The sequence below is a fragment of the Asterias amurensis genome, chromosome 10, assembly GCF_032118995.1.
Source record: "Asterias amurensis chromosome 10, ASM3211899v1".
NCBI classification, from domain to species: Eukaryota; Metazoa; Echinodermata; class Asteroidea; order Forcipulatida; family Asteriidae; genus Asterias; species Asterias amurensis.
Genome location: NC_092657.1, coordinates 12,072,987 through 12,095,667, shown reverse-complemented (window position 1 = coordinate 12,095,667; position 22,681 = coordinate 12,072,987). Strand labels below are relative to the sequence as shown.

The 22,681-nt window shown below is 38.9% G+C and overlaps 1 protein-coding gene across 1 annotated transcript; it reads right to left on the bottom strand.

Moving 5' to 3' along the window:
• Positions 1-314: 314 nt before the first annotated feature.
• On the bottom strand, positions 315-13,209 carry LOC139942588 (monocarboxylate transporter 12-like). The gene is made up of 4 exons (XM_071939448.1): positions 12,978-13,209; positions 5,682-5,825; positions 3,361-4,200; positions 315-464 (listed from the first exon to the last, which is right to left on the bottom strand). The coding sequence occupies exons 1-4, from the start codon at positions 13,207-13,209 to the stop codon at positions 325-327; spliced, it is 1,356 nt and encodes a 451-aa protein (XP_071795549.1). The 3' UTR covers positions 315-324.
• Between the last annotated feature and the right edge of the window lie 9,472 nt (positions 13,210-22,681).

The following is a 22,681-nucleotide window of genomic DNA, read 5'->3' as shown; positions in this document are numbered from 1 at the left end:
AAAGATGTTTTAAAAGTAGAATACAATGATCCACACAAGTTTGCCTCGAAATTGCGTGGTTTTCCTTCTACTGTGCGAACTAACATGGTCGGCCAATTATGGGAGTCAAAATTTTGACCCCCATAAATGGCCGACGTGTTAGTCGACGAGGTAAAAGGAAAACCACGCAATTTCGAGGCATGTTTGTGTGAATCATTGTATTCTACTTTTACAACATCTTTCTACCCATATGCATTTTATAAAAAACGGTTACAAACGCTTTTCAAAGACCAACTCGACCGATCCAAGGCAACGTGTTCCTTTAACTAGGCGAGTTACAGATCCTCACGAGGATGCCTCAGATGAACTGATATGGTATTTCTGCCTCCAGCTCAAACCCAATGTAGCAAAAACAGTCAGTGATTGTGCACCAGCCATTAGACTGAAAACCACGGTGTAGTCTCCCGTTAGGTCATACATCAATCCTGGTGGGCACAAACAATAACAAACCACATTACCAAACAATACCAACTGTGGGCAGCCTAAACGTGTTTAAAGAAAACAAAATATGCATTAACTAATAACACAAAATACATAAATTTAGGCTGAAACAAATAGTACACCAATGAACCAAGTGTTAAAGGCAGTGGACACTGTTGGTAACTGTCAAAGACCATTCTTTCCACTTGGTGTATCTCAATATATAAACACAATAACAAACCTGTGAAAATTTGAGCTCAATTGATTTCGTGACCTCAAATTCTAAATCTTATGTATCAAAATCAAATTCTTGGAAAATGACTTATTTCTCGAAAACTACGTCGTTTCAGAGGGAGCCAATTCTCACATCATTTTATACTATCAACCTCTCCCCATTGCTCGTTTACCAAGTAAGGTTTTATGCTAATAATTCTTTTGACTATTAACCAATAATGTCTAGTGCCTTTAACTAATAAGATTGACCGAACAGTGCCACTCAATGTTTACGTGGAAACTATGCTATACGTGTTGGATAAAGCCGTTTGATTCGGAGCTAACATGAGATATTTGTATTTGGTTGTGTTCGATTAGCTTCCCTGGGTCGACCCCGGTCTGCCCTAGCCTTGTCGAAGGCTCTTTACGCAAGCACCGGCCCGCTCTGACTTCATGAAATGCATAGATACTATACCGCACGGCACATACACTACTTGATACCGCGGGGTCGAAGCATGGCTTTCGAGGTATCAACGAGGTTACAAAACGAGGCCGGATCAGAGCCTTATTTCCTTTGTAAAAGGCTGCTTATGTGTTTATTTACAATTGCGCACGGATTACAGCGCAAATTACGTTTGCTGGAATAGGATGTTGAATATTCATCAGGGCAGATAGACTCTCGTTATGACGTAGTTTGTGTGTGTGCTTATCAATGAGAAAAATGGCGACCTCCTCTCGCGAAGTGCACCCTCGCGATGTGTGAAGCTAGGAAGTTTAAATTTTGCTGCAGGACAAGCTAAAAATAAATGGTTTTCAACCAGAGGAGCCTCAAAGCTCTTCGTTGTTTTCTTCTAGGATATGACGTGTTTGTCAACCTGCACAAAGGATTTGGGAAATCAAAAATCTTTCAAGCTGCACCGCGCTAGCTCTGCACCGATTTTCGTCGGTAAGTGAAATCGTCGTAATTAAGGCCGAGTTGTGTGGAGGTGTACGGTCAACGGGTTCTCTATCGACCGTACATTCAGCTTTAGTTTGGCCGGTACGATCACGATGACAATTTTTTAGAACATTCAACAAGGGCTTAGCAATACCAATTTTTAGTTAAAGTTTTAGTTGAAGCTATGATTACCGTTCCCTGTTGGTAATTAAAGAAAACCGTGTTGACATTATTTGTTGAAACAGTCGATAGTAATTTCAAAGTATTTGCGAACATTGAGTGATCGTTCGATTAGCTCTTGTCAGGGGCTCACCCGAGTGATCACCGCGGGGTCGACACAGGGAAGCTAATCGAACGCAGCCTAAAGTGTTTTAACGTGATTACTTATATGACATTTTGAACTTGTGATATTGAGTACATGTCGTTTACAATCAGTTTTAGACTGGTCAATTACCATTGGAATGTTATTAATCATGATGTTTACTAACGTTTTTTTTTCAGCAGTCAATGGTTCAACACCATCGGTTTAGTCATACATAGTAAGCCAATCAGTATCCTGTGACACAGTCAATGGTATACGATTAATCATCATTGGTTTGCTCCATGATGTACCACCAATTAACAGTTGCAGAGCAATTTGCGAACCACCAATTACCAATTGCACAGCAAAATGGTATACCACTCAAAAGTCCTTGCTACACAAATGGTACATTATGTTTAACAATGAACACTATTGGTTGTGTTAATGTATAACATTTAAATCGGGGCTTTTTCCTTGCATGCCTTGCATTTACCATTAGTAACATCATTTGTAATTTGCAATCATTGGCATGTATAAAGCAATACCAGATCCAGATTCATCATTCATAATGTTGTTTAACGAGAACTTACTGTGTACTGCTTAAACCATAGACGCATGCAGTTTGAAGAAGATGCTCATGTGTTTGTTGTAAATCATACTTCTCATTATGCTAATGCAATACGTGTAAACATGAAGGCAATTTACATGTACAAACTGAAACAGTACCATATCTTAATAAAGGGCAAATTTTGACAGTTTTAGCTAACATGTTAAAATATCAGTGACCCGGTTTTATTAGTTTTGCCTCCGCTCATTTGAGAACCATTTTAGTTTTGGACAGGTGATCAACATCAACAATAATTGTTTGCAACAAGATTGTATTGCTCTTTATGGTGTTGGTTTTCAAAAACAGAACGAACGGTTTTCAAAATATAGGTTTTCTCGGTCAACTCGGCAAACGAGCAGCCAATTTCATTTTAATGCGTTCGAATTAAAGCTGTTTTGCCTCTCTAGTTGTTACTGCGTTTCAAGTTCAGAATTCGGCCATTCAATTTCGTTTTGAGTCGAGTCAAGCTCCTTTAGCACTAAGTTAAGTTTAGTGTATCGTCATTCTTTTTCGAGACACACACGCCTAAAGAAGCGACTGCGAATTTGAAGCTGCTTTGATGAATTGTTAAATTGAGTGATTATATTGTTAAATCGAATGACGCAACATTACACTTGACTAATCATAAAACGAAATCGATTGACCCTTTTCAGTAGCATTCGATTTCGCGCGAAATAGAATAGCTTGATGGTTAAATTGGCTGCACTTTTTTTCGAAATTGGCCGAGAAAACCTATATTATGTTGAAATTCAAAAGATGTGATTAAAACAATAAAAAAAAAAAAAAAAAAAAAAATAGTTATTACTGTTCTCTGCAGACGATGAAAAAAAAAAAAAAACTCACCGGGAAAATACAACAGGAGGAGTTTTGCCAAACCGGACACAAGTCCCAGCCATCCAAATACATGACCCATTTGCTCCTTACCGAATATCTCTTTCACGACAACATCCATAAGTATTGAAGTCACTGGATAAAAGAATCCAAACATGAGTGAATTTGCCACAATCGGCCAATAAGACGTCAACCATGGATCGACAGCATAATAAACTCCAGATAAAAGCAGAGCACCAGCAAGCCATGTGTGTGTGCTGACAGCCTGCACAGATTGAACTAACGGACCAATTAAGAGGCAAGCAAATGTCCTCCCTACTCCATAAGCGATAATGAATTGCGACGCGTCTTCCAGTGTGAATCCTTTAGACACAGTAGTGTACTGCACATAGTATATTATCCATGCAGAGTAGAACAGTTGCCAAACGGAGTAGTTAAGTACAATCAGCAAGAACAATATGGACGAGAACAATCCAAGCTGAAATGTATCTCGAGTAGATGAGAAGATTCTGATAAAATAAGAACATCCAAAGCGGTTGTTTGGTGCCAGTTTGTCTTCCCCTGTGTATTGCTCCTCGTCTGTGTGAGCTGACTCGTAACCATCTCGACTCCCACTAGCTGCAGGTGGTTTCATCAGAGCTCCAACGACAGCGAGATTTAAGAACCATCCTCCAAGAAGAAGCCATGTTCCCCTCCAGCCGTAGATGTCTAGGAAAAGCTGTATCAAGGGCACAACGAAGAAGGTAAAAGAGCTACCCAGGGTCGACAAACCGTAAGCTGTTGTGATAGACTTACTAAAATAGCTTCCAATTAGATTCTTCGTTATCACGTATGATATGCCAAAAGCTGGTCCTGAAAAATTAAACACAAAAACAATTTAACCATCGTTTAGTACGGAAAGAACAATAACAGCCATTACAAAACAAATCACCAATCTGAAAAACAAAACAAACAAATAAATTGCAACCTATTGCAAGGTCAGTACGCAGTAACTATTATATGTTTTCTCGGTAAATTTGGGCAAATGAGCTGCCATTTTAATCACCAAGCTATTCTCTTTCGCGCGAAATCGAATGCTACTGAAAAGGGTCAATCGACTTCGTTTTATAACTAGTTAAATATAATTGTGCGTCATTCAATTTAACAGTTCATACTAAGGCAGCATTCGAATTCGCAGACGCTCCTTGAGGCGTGTGTGTCACAAAGTTACGATACGCTAAATTGAACTGTGTGCTGAAGAAACTTAACTCGACTCAAAACTAAATTGAATTGTCGAATTCTGAATTTGAAACTCACTAACAACTGGAGAGGCAAAACAGCTTGAATTAGAACGCATGCAAATTGAATTGACTGCTCATTCGCCGATTTTGACCGATAAAACCTATATTACTCGGTTAATTGTACACATTGAACATTGGTATACAAGTTTGGAGTAAACTTTGTATGTGGTAAGGAATAAGCTACATGTTGCAGAAAGCTCTGCAATGGTATTAAACAATTGTTGCACGCTGTGGCGGGGTCGATTGCAGTGTATACCCGAGGGGGAAATTACACCTTAGGCAAAGACGATGGTGCCATCCCCCCCCCCCCCCGAGGTTGTACAAAACCAATGGATCCCAACTAAAGCGTGCAATCAGTTCCGTTGTCATCTTCAAACATTGTTGCGACAGATCATGCATAGTTTATTAAGCGATATAAACATGTCGCCACTGTTCTTTAGAACCCGCATTTGGTTCGTATTGCGCGGGTGTAATTGACCAATGGTGGTTTACCGAGGTAAAACAAACAACATTGATATACCTCGGCAACAAACTGTGAAGTTTGATTGGTCGAGAACAAATCATGTCCCTTGCAACAAACACGCAGGTACCATGACTGCACAGCGCGGCGGGTAACATGAGTGATGCTAACCGGTGTACATCAACTTGATCGTTCCCACCGTTGATCAATTTCAAGCGCTAAGTACGAAATAGCCGCGGGTTCGAGGAAACAGTGAATAATGGTTTTCTTATTTGAACAACTGTTCGTCTGTTATTAAACTATGCATACTCGTCGCAAATTTTGTTTTATAGTTGACAACATAACTTCGAGAAACATAACTTCGACAAAATGAATTATCCATGTGTATTGCAAAAGTTTTGCACCGTGTAATTGGGGTCCATGGGTTTTGTACGCCCTCGGGTTTGAGTGTATTGACACTTGTTTGGTGATGCGAAGGGATGTGGTTTTATTATTTATCTATAAATATACCGTTTGATTACCTAAGCTCAAGCTAAATGGGATGTAACAAGGGGATTCGCTACGATGATTAGAGCCAGCTGTGTAATAATTACCGGTGAATATAGTCAGGATAAAGGTAATTCCATATAGGCTGGATAAGAAGGACGCAGTTATCACGGATATACCAGCAACTAATCCACACACTGTAACCACAGTCCTGGCGCCAAATCTGTCCATTAGAGGCGTTGCTATAACACCTTTGTTATGAAGAAATTGAAGAAACAAAAATAGTTAGCTAATAATAATAATAATAATTATTATAATAATAACAAGACTTGTAATTTGCACATATCCTCCCTGCTGGGTGTTCAAGCCGCAGTAAAACCAAAAACTAAACAAAAACAAAACACAACACAAAGAAAAACAGACACAACCAAATTAGTCATTGAAAACTTGTGACATAAGGTAAGTTTTGAGAAGATACGTGAATTTTGCAGTGCAAGTCAAGATCGAAGATTAAGTGGAAGGGAGTTCTAGATGCGTGGCGCGGCTGAATAAAAATACCTATCGCTATTTTGTACACAAAATTTAGGCCTTGAACTTTGCTCCTGATGAGGCCGATGTATGAGGCACCTCTATGGGGTTAAAGAGACACACCGGCTACGTTGGGCTATTTAGGCTACAAAATACACTAACACATGATTCTAAAGGTCTTCCAGGAATGGAGAAGAATATAGTTGCCAAAAAAAAAAAACACGTCAAATTTTGCGTTTTAACGCATAAAAAAAAAAAAATGTCACGTGGATTATCCATTTTGTTTGGTTCGGATAACCCACGTGGCCTTCAGTTTACTTCCAGCCGTATAATAATAAATTAAAAATAAATTAATAAACCAAATTGTCTATTATTTGGTTACAATTATTCATGAGTATTTGACAAAATAGACAACTTATACAGATTACGGGTAAAAACTGTAAATTATTATTTAAAAGACGGGGAAGTAAGATTTTCACTCAGAGGGTTCGTGCAATAACGGAAGCGTGTTTTACAGCGCCTCGGCATGGTAGCAATCGGAACGTAAGCCTTGGGGCATATCACGTACCGCACATACCGTGTCTCGTCGGTGGCTGGAGGTGTAATCCCGGGCGCTATGAACTCCCAGCTTGCGGGTCTCGCCGTGAGCCTGAGGTGGGGGGGGGGGGGGGGGGACCCAGACATCAAAGTACATGTTTGTCATCGTGGGTTTGTCAGTCGGTACACCTCGTGTCGATTCCGTTGTTTCTTATGGTCGCAACGTTCCATTGTAATGCTATGTTGTGCTTTCATGGCTCCTAATTTAATTTTGTTAAGAATTTTCAGGTAATTAAAAAAAGATTGATGATGTCAAAACGTAGGACTACTGCATTTTGTATATTGACAGTGTTATTGTGTGAGTAGCTTAATGTTTTATGACAGTGTTATTGTGTGAGTAGCTTAATGTTTTATGAAAACAAAAACGGAGCCCCCGATCGTAAAAAGAACAGGTGAATAAGAGTTTTTCATAAAAGGTTGAACACAAAAATAATAATAAAACAACTCCCTCAATTTTGTCAAAAAATAAAAACCATTGTTTTAATTCTGTGAATGAAGTGTTATGTTTAAGATTGTTGAGGTATTACTTGGTTACGTTCCAAGCTACGCAGCTACCGAGCTACGCTTACTTTCCTTCGAGTTACGCTATAAGTTTAACACGTATACGTTTTCAACCCCGAGTCAAGCTACACTTACGTTCCATACGAACAGCTACGTTTCCTTTCCAAGATACCAGCTACGTTTAAGCCTCGGTCACAACCCACCGTGCGTTTTTGTTGTTCCGTACGTGTTTTGGGGAGGCAACGGCAGCCACATTTTTGTAAAAACTCAGAGATGGAGTGGCAGGAGCAGGGAGGGAGTACGTCAATTATGCAATCGTGTCCTGACACGTCGATCGCATTCCAAACGCCTCGATCGCATTCCAAACTGCATCATGGCTCTGCGGTAGTAGGCCTAGTTTATTGGGGCCAGGAATGTTTTATTGACTTGTCACTGTCCCATCTTGTTTTGGGTTAACTTCTTTGTGTTATTCGTGACGATCTTTGGATGTACGTCGAAGCACGAAGGTCTACCTCTTTCGTCGAAGGATTTGCCTGTTCCGTATATTTATGCTGTTGGCTTTTAGTACATGGATAGACTGGATCCTTATGCTACGTCAAAGTAAAACGTTGCTATAAAAAAATAACCAGTCTACTTGCAACATTGTGCGACAATGTCACAAATATTTGACAGTTGCAACGGCTGGAAACACGTATACGCTGGCCTTTTACCGCTTGTTTTCATTATTTGCTATACACTTGACAGTTTGATGATATTTTGTTTACAGCAACCATATATAACAACAATATTTATGATTTTTATACACCCCTTAATTGCGTAAACGATGAGCCGGTGTGTCCCTTTAAATGTAAATAATGTACAGGAACTGTGCCTAGGGTAGCATTGATCAAGGCTGTGTAATAGTTTGCTTACTTTAATAAAGGTAAACATGTACATAACCACAGCCGCACGAATGCGATGGCCGAATGCAATGGAACTCCTGTCCCCCGACTGTCTTTAAAGGCAGTGGACACTATTGGTAATTACTCAAAATAATTATAAGCATAAAACCTTTCTTTGTGACAAGTAATTGGGAGAGACTGATGGTATAAAACATTGTAAGAAACAGGTCCCTCTGAAGTGCCATAGTTTTCTAAAAAGAAGGAATTGTCCACGAATTTGATTTCGAGACCTCATCAACTTCGTGTGACAAGGGTGTTTTCTTCTTTCATTATTATCTCGGGACTTTGACGACCGATTGAGCTCAAATTTTACAGGTTAGTTATTGTATGCATATGTTGAGATAAACTGTAAAGGCTAGTCTTTGACATTTACCAATGGTGTACACTGCCTTTAAACAGCACACCACGCCCTCACCCAAGGAAGCACACAAACGCACGTTTCCACAGTCCCACACACCGCTATATTCCATACACCGCTGTCTCACCCAATCCTAGACCGTGAGCCGTCGGGTCACGGGTTAGGATTGTGGGCGATAGCGGTGTGTGGAATAGCGGTGTGTAAGTGGGGCTGCGTAGGGTGTACAGGCGCTTTGTTTGTGGGTGAGACTGCAGTGTGCTATTCTTTTTAGAGTCAGTCAGGGGACTGGTTGTGTATCGCATTCGGGCGGCTGAGGTTTATCCTCGCTCAATGGTGCCTAGGGCACCACAGAAAAAAAAAAAATATATTGTAGATAAAGTTTGTTTTGCGTCGCGATAATAACAAACAATTATAACTGTTGATCCAACAATAATCTGGTTACTTAATTTGCTGTTTCAGTCAAATGTTTTGAAGTATTTACCATATTGAATAAAGGTTGTTTATGCGTCGCGATATTAAACACACACATTTAATGTTGATCCAACTCCAGTATTGTATTGTTTCAGCGCAAAAATTACACATATTTACAATGCTGGATGAATGTTGTCTTGCTGCGTGATATAAACGACGTTGGACACCATTGGTAATTACTCAAAAATAAAAGAAAATATTATTAGCAAAAAAACCTTACTTGGTAACGAGTAATGAGGAGATATTGGTAGTATAAACAATTGTGAGAAACGGCTCCCTCTAATAAGTAACATAATTTTCGAGAAAGAAGTAATGTTTTCACGAAATTGATTTCGAGACCTTAAAATTAGATGTTGGGGCCTCGAAACAAACCATGTGGAAGCACACAACTTCGTGACAATGGAATTAAAAATAATATAGATTTTCTCGGTCAATTTCGGAAAATGAGCAGCCAATTTAACCACCAGAATATTCTATTTCGCGCGAAATCGAATGCTACTCAAAAGGGTAATTCGATTTCGTTTCATGATTAGTCAAATGTATTGTTGCGTCATTTGATTTAACAAAATAATCATTCAATTTAACAATTGATCAAAGCAGCATTCAAATCCGCAGACGCTTCTTGAGGCGTGTGTGTCACGAAAAAGAATTACGCTACGCTAAATTGAATGCTAAAGGAATTTGACTCGACTCAAAAGGAAATTGAATGGCCGAATTCTGAATTTGAAACGCAGTAACAACTGGAGAGGCAAAACAGCTTTAATTCGAACGCATGAAAATGAAATTGACTGCTCATTTGCCGAATTTGACCGAGAAAATCTATAATAATAAACGGCTGTTAACAACCCCAAAGGGTCCCGAGGCGCTTCACAGAGGTTAACAATATTAAGCAGACATTTTTGGAATGTTCGTTAATTCATTATTATCTCGCAACTTCTACGACCACTTTGAGCTCAAATGTTCACATGTTTGTTGTGTTATGCATATGTTGAGATACACCCAGTGAGGAGACTGGTCTTTAACATTCACCATTAGTGTCCAGTATCTTCAACAACCTAAATTCATCGTAGGTCCAGCAATCAGTCTGGTCCTAACGTTGTTTATTGTTTTAATGTATTGTTTTGAAGTATTTACAATGTTGGATGAATTTTGTTTTTGGAACGGCAACATTAAACACCTAAATTTAATGTTGGTCCAACACCACTATTGTAACCTGCTTCAACGTAATGTTGTTGACGTATAGATAATGTTGGATAAAGGTTGTTTTTGCGTCGCTGTAAAAAGCAACCTGAAATCAATGTTGATCCAAAGGTCATATATATTATTATTTATTATCTTCTGATTTAAAAGCATTGGACATCGTTGGTAAGTTCTCAAAACAATTGTAAGCCTGGTAACGGGTTATGGGGTGTGTGCCTACAAACGACAGGTTACTCGATGGACCATTGAATATCAAAAGTTGAGTAAAACACAGTATATTAAGCCAGAACCCCAGCGCGACTTAGATATTTGGCAAGTTGTTTTGAATTTATTTTCATTGCCTTCTAACCACTGAGTCGAGGGGAGTGAAAAACATGTTTGTATTTGTTGTTGTCAGATTATTTTGAGTGAAAGGCCCCTACTCCATATACCAATACAGTACAAATGATTTGCGAAACCTTGATCCTCGGGATCAGAAACCAGACTAAAGTATTTGTTCTCGTTGTCGAGTGTTGGTATTTTGTAATATTTTGCTCAAATGGAATTGTGAGTTCAACTTTTGTGCTACAATTCATTGTCAACATTTCTATAGGCTTTTCTCGTGTGATGGGCTGATCAGCTAGTGCGTGGAAGGTATCAAACAGCAGACGAACGGTGTGTGTGCCGCCAGCTGTAACGACATTGCTAAGTCATACAAACACATCTTACCTACCACACAGAGCACAATTCGTTGTAACTACCTTGCCCCAACATTAAATGGAATGTACATGTTTGGTAGTTACTCAAAACAAATATTAACTTAAAAACTGACTTGGTAACGAGCATCGGAGAGCTGTTGATAGTGTAACACATTGCGGGAAATTACTCCCTCTGCAGTAACTTAGTTGTTGAGAAAGAGGTAATTTCTAAATAAAATAATAAAATACTTCTAGCTAGAAGTATTTTATTCTTATCTGAAATCACACAAATTCGTCCAACAAGGTTGTTTTTTCTTACATCATTTCCTCGCAACTTCGATGACGGATGGAGTTCAAATGTTCAAAGGCTTGTTATTTTATGAATATGGTGGGATACACCAAGTGAGAAGACTGGTCTTTGACAATTAACAAACGTGTACCTTCCCTTTAAACCAACGTTGGTCATTGTTGGCTCAACATAAGCGCGATTGTTTAAAGGCATGAACAATATTGGTAATTGTCAAAGACCAGTCTTCTCAACTGGTGTATCCCAACATGAGCATAATAAACAAACAAGCCTGTGAAAATGTGAGCTCAATTTGTCGTCACTGTTGCGAGAAGATGATAAAAAACCTTGTTGGAAGAAATTGCGTGCTTAGTTGAATAAACGACTTCTGGCTAGAAGTATTTTATTATTTTAGTGATAAAATAACCTCTTTCTCAAAATCTATACTACTTCAGAAGTTGCCGTTTCTCACATAAATGCTATCAACAGCTCTTTAATGCTCGCCACCAAGTCAGTTTTAAAGTTAATGGTTATTTTCAGTAATTACCAAACGTGTACCTTTCCCTTAAATGGTAAAACCGATTACTGATGTTTTCGCAAAAATGATTGTTCGACCAAATAACGTCAAACTACAACTTAAAATCAATGTCGCGTAGGCCCTGTGCGTCTAGCGAATTGCTTAAAGCCATTATACACTTTCGGTTAACAGTATTTTTCAAGTCCCACACTTCGTGTATCATATCTTTTAAAATAACAAACCTGTGAAAAACGGTCAATCGGTCAACGGAGTCAGGAAAGTAACGGGGAAACCCACCCTTGTTCTACAAGTTTCACCGTGTCGTGACATGTGTTAAAAAGAATCCGTAATTATCGCGACCGATATTTCATATTGTTTTATTTTTATTTTTTTAAAGTAAGGCATTTCATGAAACAATATTTGAAGAGAAGTCTTTTACCATTACCTTTTGTAAACCCTGTCAATTATTTGTAAATCGGTGAACTTTTATTTTATTTATTTTTTTACCGAAAGTGTATAACGGATTTAAAGGAAAACACAAATTACCAAAAAATATAAACCTAGTCAGACAAGACGAAAACAATCTGCAATTTCAGTTGTACCGCGATGATTTTTTTGATTGATAGGATCACTGTTAAATTTAGTGAACAATTTAGTTTTGTGGGTAGATCAGAGTGGCAAACAAATTGTTAAAAACATGAAAGAAAAAAAAACAGAAGCATTGTCCGTTATGTTGTTGTTAAAGAAACACGTTGCCTCGGATCGGACCAGTTGGTCTTTGAAAAACGTTTGACACCGTTTGTTCTGAAATGCATATATGGTTAGAAAGATGTTTTAAAAGTAGAATACAATGATCCACACACGTATCACTCAAAGTTGCAATGGTTTTCATTTTACGTCGCGAACTAACGCGGTCGGCCATATATGGGAGTCAAATTTGTGACTCCAATAAATGGCCGAACGGGTTTGTCGACGAGGTAAAACGAAAACCACGCAATTTCGAGGCATATTTGTGTAGATCATTGTATTCTACATTTACAACATCTCTCTTACCATACCGATTTTATAACAAACGGTTACAGAATGCTTTTCGAAGACCAACTCGACCGATCCAAGGCAACGTGTTCCTTTAATGTCTGAGTTTCTTCGATTGTTGCTCAAATTGTGTTAATGTTTGTATTGTTTCAGAGGCTGTGACACTTTGAGTTGTGACCTTGTTCATATTTAAACGCATTGGACACTATTGAAAATAACTCCAAATAATTATAGGCATAAAACCTTATGCCAGCCTACCCTTGCGTACCATAAGTAATCATGTTAAACTTACCAGATCCTTCGACCCCCGCATCTACAAAGGCAACCATCCAGCCAATTAACCAAGTCGAAGTGACGAACTGTTCCTGTAGGGTGGGTAACATCATACCTAGGCATTTTACCAAAACATTCCAAGCTAGCCTGCTTGTAAATGAACCCAATACGGCAATCCAACCATGAAGACCACCATCTCGAAAAGTATCAACTAAAGATATCAAAACGCGTTCAAAACAGCCAGAAACCATCTTAAAATTACCCTAAATAACGTGTATAACTTGTAGGTCAAGATTATGTGGTTGCAGCAACGTTCATGTAGTCTTATAATAAAGCGACACTACACCTTCACTACACAGCACTACTTTACGATATAACAAACACAACAGCCAACTGGATGCGCCGTACCAATACACAGTTGCTTTTTTGTGTTAAAGGCAGTGGACGGTATTGGTTTTTGTCAAAGACAAGCCTTCACAGATGGTGAATCTCAACGTATGCATAAAATAACTAACCTGTAAACATTTTAGCTCAATCGGTCATCAAAGTTGCGAGATGATAATGGAATTAGTAAGAAAACACCCTTGTCACATGAAGTTGTGTGCGTTTAGATGGTTGATTTCCAGACCTCAAGTTCTTAACCTGAGGTCTTGAAATCAAACTCGTGGAAAATTACTTCTTTCTCGAAAACTATGGCACTTCAGAGGGAGCTGTTTCTCACAATGTTTTATACCATCAACCTCTCCCCATTACTCGTCACCAAGTAAGGTTTTATGCTATTAATTATTTTGAGTAACTACCAATAGTGTCCACTGCCTTTAAAGCGTAATCCATTACTTATAGAGAAAACACATCAGCACGTTAGGCAGCACTCCAATGTACCCAACCCCAAATAATTAACAGCCCCAGCAATGAACCAAACAATTCACTGGCCCCACATTACACCTACACTACACGGCACTGCTTTACGTTGTAAACAAACAGGCGATCCGAAGCGACCCTCGAGTGCACTTTGCGTTCATTCCTTGGTCTATACCAGCCGTCATTCACTACAAGCTACATACTGGTGCGTTCAAGACCTTCCGTCCCGAGATGCAAGTCTCTCATAATTCCAAGTTTTTCAGCTGAGTGTCAATTTATCCAATCATTGTTATAACGTGTTGTACACGTATTTGTTGTAATAACAATGCTTAATATTCGTATGATTTTATGTTTGTATATATTATGTTTGTTTGTGAGACCAGACCGGATGACTGTTTTATTTGCATATTTTATATCAATTTATGTAAATTTACTCAACAGATCATATAATTATGGCTGTTGTTGATCAAACAACCGAGAGAGAATTTACATTTGATATTCATTAAAATGCCAGTTAAAGATGCTATGCCAGATTTGTTGCCCCAAACATTTAAAAAATTTAAAAACGTTTCTTAAAAACACAAAATAATTGGTCACGTGATACATTGTCGGGATCCCGACAAAAACTTATTTGGAGCACTTAAATTCACTGCTACTAATAATTGGCGGACTTTATTGAGCAACGGCTAAAATGAAAGCTTGTAACTTTCTCGACCCCCATCAAAATACCAGGTCAAATCGGCCAAAAATCTGTCAAAGCATCTTTAATATATAACTTATACTTATTATTCACTTGCCTTGAAAAGAAAGCTGATGGCCATTGTCATTAGCCTGAGCTCAACATATGTATATTGACATGAATAGGTTCATGATCCTAGCACTATTGCAAAATTGCTTGAACCTCGCCAACAATAAAGAGCCTGTAATCTATCACGTCGTTCCTTAATGGACTGGGTAAGCCGTTACCGTGTTGTATGTTATGGCACGTTGCGTGCCTAAAAATATGTTTTACACAAAGACACACTACAAATTTGCCATACCCCAAAATATGTCAAAATATATAAACATTTACGAAAAGTCTTACAATAAACAGGCAAATTACAAAATGTTTGGTTATTTCAACTTGGTTTCAGGTGGTTCCTCCGACGTTTACCCCGGGGGAGGGGGGGGGGGGGGTGGCGGGCCTTATACAGGCAAACTGTTATCTGGCGGCTGATACTTCTGTTAAATACACTGACAATACTGGTAATTATCAAAGATCATTGAATTGAATTGAATTGAATTGAATCAGTCTTCTCACTTAGTGTAAACCGACATATGCATTTTAAAGTAACAAACCTATGGGCATTTGAGCTCAATTGGTCGTCGAAGTTGCGTGAGAACTATTGAATAAAAAAACTTTTTTTTTGGCAAAAGTTGTGTGACTTCAGATGCTTGATTTCTAGCCCTCAAAATCCTATTCTGAGATCTCGAAATCGAATTAAAGTAATTCATTGTAATGAGAAATTGCCACTTTCTAAAAAAATATCGTTACTTCTAAGGGAGCTGTTTCTAAAAGGGTGTTATACTACCAACATCTTCCCCATACTCGTTACCAAAGAAGGTTTATGCTGATAACTATTTTGAGTAATAATAATAATAATGACTTTTAGTGTCCAGTGAAAGTGTTGTTGGTAATTTCAACTTGGTTTTAAGTGGTTCATCCGATGTTTAACCTTGGTGGTGGTGGTGAGGGGTGTCTGGCGGGCCCTATGCAGCTTGTGTGGCGGCTGATAATTTGTTTTTGGAATAGTATTATTGGCCATTTCAGGTGGTTCCCCTGATGTTAATAAAGACAGTGGACACTGTTGGTAATTACCAAAAATAAGTGCTGGCATAAAAACTTCCCTGTAACACCGAATGGAGCGCTGTTGATAATATATTAGAGAGGTTTCGCAGAGTCGCGGATATTAATACGCATACAGATATCGAACCGTACGCGTTCGCGTCAAGTGAGCTGTGTAATTATGTTTCGCAGAAATCTAACGCATACCCCCAACTTGAGGCTCAAGAGGGCGCTAATAGACATGGTGAAAACCCGGTACATTAAAAAATAACCATCCGCTACAACAACATGAACAAACTAGACGTTAGGTGTTTGTGAACAAACACACAAAGCTGTTCCCTGTTGTTTTGCTTGGATCATGTGCTTAAATGACCAAGGAGTCTATAACTGAAACAATGGGAGACTTTGGAACGCTAGGTGGCAGCAGACTCACCAGGTAAATTTCCATGGTTTGTGTAGTTCTGAGCATGCTCACATTACCGAGAACAATGGATTTTACCTGGTAAGTCTGCTGCCACAAAGCGTCCAAAAAGCCTCCCATTGAGAATAGGCTGTATATTTCTTGAGATATGGCCTCACTTCCGGTTGACCCAGAAGTAGAGGTCAACTTGAGGTCAAGGTTTTTCAACATGAATCTCCATGCCCCATTAAGTTTATAAATTGGTTGGTACTTCTTGAGATATGGTGCTGCAAATATTGTTACTGTAACTTGTCAAGAGAGGGCGGTATATAAGGTGAGTGCTATCAACATCTCCTTTTTAAAGACAAATTTATGTTCAACTGAGTTGTGTATCCCCAAAAGTTCAATTAAAAAGTTGAATAAATGTAAACACTTGTATTTGACTCAGGACTGTTTGGTTTGTTTGGTTTCTTGAATTCATGACAGTATTTTAAGAGTCCATTGTCATGTGACAAACTACTAAGGATAAAATCCTTAAATTTGGTCGGTGGTTTGATGTTTGATCGAGTAGTACGAGATGATTTCACTGAACTCTTAACCACCAAACTCTGTGCTTATGATCACCGTTTTCCGTTTATTGTGTTTTTCAAACATCATGCATGCACACTATAAAAGGTATATCTGTCGATTTAAAGATTAAAAATCAAACTTAAATATTTAAAAACAAAAAATATGGTTTTAGTTTTGGGGGATAACAAAAAAAATCATTTTAACGCACGGACATTCGAACTCGCAGTCGTTTTATGTAATGTCATGACCGATTACCGCTAGACTATCTGGGCACGCAAGGAACGAGTTTTTACGCATTATATAGTTTTACATACATGTAGGGCTGAAACTACGAAATGCGTTTATCTTTTTACTAGTGTAGTATATAGACGTGGATAAATCCAAGTTACACGCGTCTTTCTAAACACCTGAATTAAACAAGTCTTACGAAATATCTTAAAAAGTTGCTTAGTTATCCTAGCCAGTTACACGAGGATAGGACAGTCTAAACTTATTGACCGCGATGTCCTTATTGTTAAATACATTGTAATGTAGATAGAGGATTGCGCAACAACATGAACATATGATAGACATCAGTATAGATAAATCTTCAGCAGGTCGTTACTTCGATACTCTACAGCCTTGGCTAATTAAAAGCAACGCAGTGACAATTTCACTGCTGACGAAAGGGTGGCTCTCGTTGAGACCATGAGGGACTTCAATTCCATTATTGATGACAAACGATGCGACACCAAAGCAAACCGGAAAAAGGTGACGCCTGGAAAGCTATTATATCAGAAAGCGCAAAAAACGATCTGCAAAGGACTACAAATTAATAGTCAGTTTGAAAAAAATTAGATTTGTGTTCGAAATTGTGGATAGGTGGGTCAAGGAAATAACTGCAAATCTAAAATAATTTGTTACCAAAAATAAAATAAAAAAAAAATAAAAGTTGACATAAAACATAAATAATGAAAAATACCCAGCTGGCCAAGATCGTCAATTTAATTCCTGATTAAACTACAAAGTTGTTTGTTTGTTGGTTTGTTTGTTTAAACCATCAGGAAAAGCCATTAACAAGATGCCCTTCTTCATACTCTTCTAAGGGGTTCACCTTGTCCCTACTAACTCTTTGTGCACGCTGGTGTTGGCGACCATGACGATTTTCCTGTTCGTCATCCTCCTCTTGTGTAAAGAAGAAGATTTGGAGCCCATCCTTTCTGTCCACCTTTATACCTTTCTGTACACATATCTGGCTTCTAAATGGTTCAGAATGCTCACTAAACAATCCCCGTACCATGTTTAAGAATTGCTATTGTTTGTTATAAACACATGTTTAACTCTAACGGGCATTTAAACGCGGCAAACTAAAAGCAATAGTATTACATAAATATTCGATTCATACTTAACACATGATTCTATTGCATTGACAAACAGTGCTTTAACATTGGGTAAAGGTATATACATAGGCACTTTGTTTATTTTATTGTTTACTATTTATTAAATTAGAAAAAAGCATAATTAATCTTAACATTTTATGACGTTATATTGTTGCCTTACTAATGTTGATAAACTTATTATTATTATTCAATACCAATAATTCAAACGTAGTTCCTTGGAAAAAATATATTTTGAGAGTGGGAAAGAAACATAAAACGACTCGATGCACTTTTCAATTATGATATTTGACAATGTTATATTTATAAATTTTCCAAAAACCTCGATCTGTGAGGCAACGGGATTCGATCCCGGGATCTTTAGGAGCCGCAGAGTCCAGAGCCCTTCCCCTTGGCCACTGCTCATCTTACTTCAATTGTGTTCAAGTTTAATTTTTAAACCTTAGGATGAACTGCTATTAAACGTAACGTAGTAAACTATTTTATTTATTTATTTATTTATTTATTTATTTTTTTTTTGGGGGGGGTGTGGAGTCTTGAGTCATTCCACTGGGCCACTGCTCATAGTACTTAAATTGCGTTTCGAGTTTATTTTTAAGCCCTAATAAATTTGAGTGATACTGCACGATAAGTTAAGACTTCGCGGCCGGCCAATCATCGCGCAGTCACCACTGTTTATTTTGCTTCGGAGTAGTGTTCATAGATTTTGGAGGTACGTCGGCCGGTCGACCACGTCAGAACGAATGAACAGCTCTCCCTAGGTAGCTCCACCCACAATTCACATACACGACGAACGTTTCACAAGGTGCCTTTATGGTAAGTCATTTACAGGGTGAATATTCATGCATCGGCCTCTGCGATGACGAAACACCACGAAAGCTTACCCGCGCCATTCGAATGCGAATAAATAGACGGTGTGCTTGTGAAGCACCCCGATGAGACCATAGCAAGTCTTTATAAAGACAGCAAAAAAGTAACTCGGCTGTTGTAAAAGCACCTATATTTAAAAATTGTTACTAATATTCTTAAAATGAAAATACCAGGAGACGGACAGTTTAATTACCATGAATTTAACACCTTGTGTGTTACAATCAGTCGAGTATTGTTGTCGCGGTAAGTGCTTACAATTGAACAGTGCCGATTTCCATTGTTGCTGTAATTCCTGTTGACAAGAACAGCTTTTCAAAACCCCCGCTATTAGGTTCACGCTGAATCAGAGGAGAGTTCAATCATGTCATTAGGAGATACTGCAACAATGAAAATGGGTCCTTTTCACTTGTAAGCACATACCGCGACAACAATACTCGACTGATTGTAACAAACAAGGTTTCAAAATCACCGTAATAAAATTTGTCGTCTCCTGGTATTTTCATTTTTAGATGAGTAACAAATTTAAAATTATAGGTGCTTTTACAACAACCTAGTTACTTTTTGTGCTGTCTTTATTTTGCTTCATATCCCAGAGAAGGACTGTCTCCACTCACGTTGGCTGTTTTTGAACTCTTTGTTTCAAGAGAAGGAGCTCGAACGAAGGGACTTCAAAAGTCGAACCCGTGGTACCGCAACCGTTTAACGACACCTCGTAATCACCCACGTACCTTACACAGACAATGGGCGACCTGGCGTATGTGAGTTTGCGCGTGCACACTTGGTTCTTTACTCAACTATGGTGTCGTATGTCGTATGGATATAATACAGAAAAACAACTTTTTTGAGTCCTGATAAAAATTGTGTACACTTGTGCTCACCAAATCGAACAACACAATTGAATACCAACCACCCTCGTGTGCTAATACCTACATTTTGAACCACCGATAGTGACCGGAAAGTCACATAAAATGTAAAAATATGCCATGATGTTTCCGTGAAACACCACAAACGGTAAATGAAAACGTGTATATTTACAATTCTTGTCTCCAATAATTCAACTTTACACGCAGGTAAGAGCGCAGACTGGTGGTACCAAACGTTCTGTACAAATCGGCCGTCCAGCTGGAGGTCTCCTCTCTTTTTCCACTGGTCAGACAGGGGCATTGTCAGAGTATTCTTTTGTTACTCTGCGGTTTTGCAGGTCGTTCGAGCTCCTTCTCTTTCTTCCTCCATGGTATGTCACAAGCGCACCGATAATAACAAAATAACAGTACTAACAAAGCATGCGATTTAGCCTTCGAGACTTCTTCTTTGTTCTTCAAGAATGCAATTGTCAACTATGTGTATCAGTGTTGTGTTTTTAAGTTTACCATCATTTTATCGTTTTTTTATTTTTATAACTGTAACGATAGCGCGGACAGCAAACTAATTTAGTTTGTCCCTTTTCTGTCCCGTCATTCAATTGAGACTAGAGCATTGGAAGCAACGAGAGTCTACCTTTAACTTGTATCTAGAGTTATATAGGACTCGAGTCCATTAACATGGACTTGAGTCCGTCTCAGTCAGAATTTTGGTGACTCGGACAATTGACTCGAGTCACGTCGAATCGTGGTAGGAAAACACAAAAATAGTGTATAAACACAACTTTTGATTAAAGCGTTGACGAAGAAGAAAACATTTCCAGCTAGAATTACTATTACAGGTTGTTGTACAGCCCAAAATGGTGCATAATGCATGTAGTGAAGCAAAAGTTTTGTGTTCCGCACGATTTGTGTCTAGTTAATTAAAGTAACACAGCAAAAACGGGCAATTATTTACCAATTACACGGCCATGGAGGCACTGTAGCAACCTATAATTGTTTACTCCAACTACGCCATCTCTACGAGGTCAATGGGCGTATTGTTTATGGAACACTGAGCAGACTATATTCATAGGGACAAAAGTATTAAGGAAAACAGTTTTACTGCAGTTCTAGACGGGAAGCCCAGAACACTTTGGTTAAAGGAACGAGGTTCCCACCATTAAGTACAGGGGAAATTAGTGGATAACCTGAAATAGTCAGATATGGATGTCTGCCGGGGACCCCCCGCTGCGTTGGGTGCATGGACCCCTAACAAAGAGGCAAAACATTTGGCTGAATCAAACAATGAGGTCGTTCACACGCCACACTAAAGTTGGTCTAAGCCCACTTAGACCGGTTCGGGTTCAACTTTTGTGCGTGTGAACGCAAATAAAGTTAGACCGGATCGGGTTTAAACCCCAAAACTTAAACCGTCCAGCGAGGCGGTCTAAGTCTAAACCGGTTGGGGTTTATCTTTTAACACTGCGTGTGGACAGAATGACATCCGGTTTTAACTCACAACGGACGACCCATTGTGTGGTTCAATGCACACGCCCGGAACCCGGAGTGCTTGTATACGGTTTCTGTCGCCTCTGATGCTGAAAAGCACCGAGTATTTATATTACTTTCTTGCCGCTTACCGAGTTGGCGAAACCCTCTCGATCAGTGTATGCAGTTTAACACAGGCCCACGCCCATGATTGTTTAAATTCTGAAGCAAAATTATATTTTCCAAGCTTTTTTTGTTGAGTGTCCTACAATAATTTGAAACTGTTTTTCATGCGTATACTACGAGCGCAGCGAAGAAGCATATTTTGTAATGCTTCTCACATGTACAGCGCTGCCATCCCATAGTGATCACTCTCTGATATCCCATAGTTATCATCACCGATCCCGTGGATGTGCCTTTCTATTGCCGTCACCGTTACTAGCGTGCTGTACTTTCAATCTAGGAGAATGAACTGCAGTGGGCGCGAGGCTGTGTGTAGGGGAAATTCCCTACGCCAGCAATATCACCACGTTGTTGGGAAGTTGGGAAAATACCGCAAAGTACATGTCGTAACTTGCACGTGTGTAGTTGTGTTTATGAACGAATCGGAATAAAAATCGCGGCACCAGCTTTTGAGAGATCGCAACTTCCAATCGATTGAAGTACAAACTAAAAGTATTTATTAAATCGGAAACAGTGGTATAAAACAAAACACAAAAATGAAACATGTTCTGTTTCATGGAATATGGACAATATGAGTTTTCTCGGCGGTTTGTATCAATATTTTGTTTGTTTACAAAAATAATTTCGAGTCGTGTTCATGTTTGTTTTAAGTGCCCATATCCTCCCAACGGTAAAACTGTTACCGCGTTCGATTGAGCCATTTGTATCCAATAATTATGCCCTGTCTGATCATCCGAGGCATGTTTACTGTACAACCTGTGGGTTGAAATTACCCAGTTGTCAAATCAGCTCAAATTTACATGAAACTTTGTTTAACTGTCCCATTATTGCTAAAATGAACACACACACAACATTAATTCAATACCCCATATTGTTTCCGAGATAAATCCTCTTAAAATGGGCTGAAGCCTACCCTTTTTACAGCTCTGCCCCGACCAACCCCGCACGTCGTTGATGTTTTTTATTTTTATTTTTTTTTTTTACTTTAAGAGTCCCTAATTCAATAACGAAACCAGCCGTTTGGCTAAAACGAAGTTTGGTATTTAAGTTGTGGCCCTAGATTCATAGTTTGGCTGCACTAGGCCCGCCATCGACAACCCCCCCCCCCCCATTTGTTAACAACGGTGGAACTTCTTCTTCTTCCTTTAAAGTGCTGCTTCAGAAAATTTGAAGATTACCGCACTGTGGCTGGGCTCACGCGTGAAACCATGGGACCGTAAGCCAATCAGGTGCAAAAGTATAAATGGTGCAAGTAAAAACTGGCCAGCAATATTACTAACTAGGTGAGACCCTCAGTGCATTCTTGAA

Coding starts and splice junctions, on each gene's coding strand:
- LOC139942588 (XM_071939448.1), bottom strand. CDS start 13,209: ATGGTTTCTGGCTGTTTTGAACGCGTTTTGATATCTTTAGTTGATACT. Junction 5,826..12,977: donor TGCGGGGGTCGAAGGATCTG/GTAAGTTTAACA, acceptor TTCATAACAAAG/GTGTTATAGCAACGCCTCTA. Junction 4,201..5,681: donor TATCCTGACTATATTCACCG/GTAATTATTACA, acceptor TTAATTTTTCAG/GACCAGCTTTTGGCATATCA.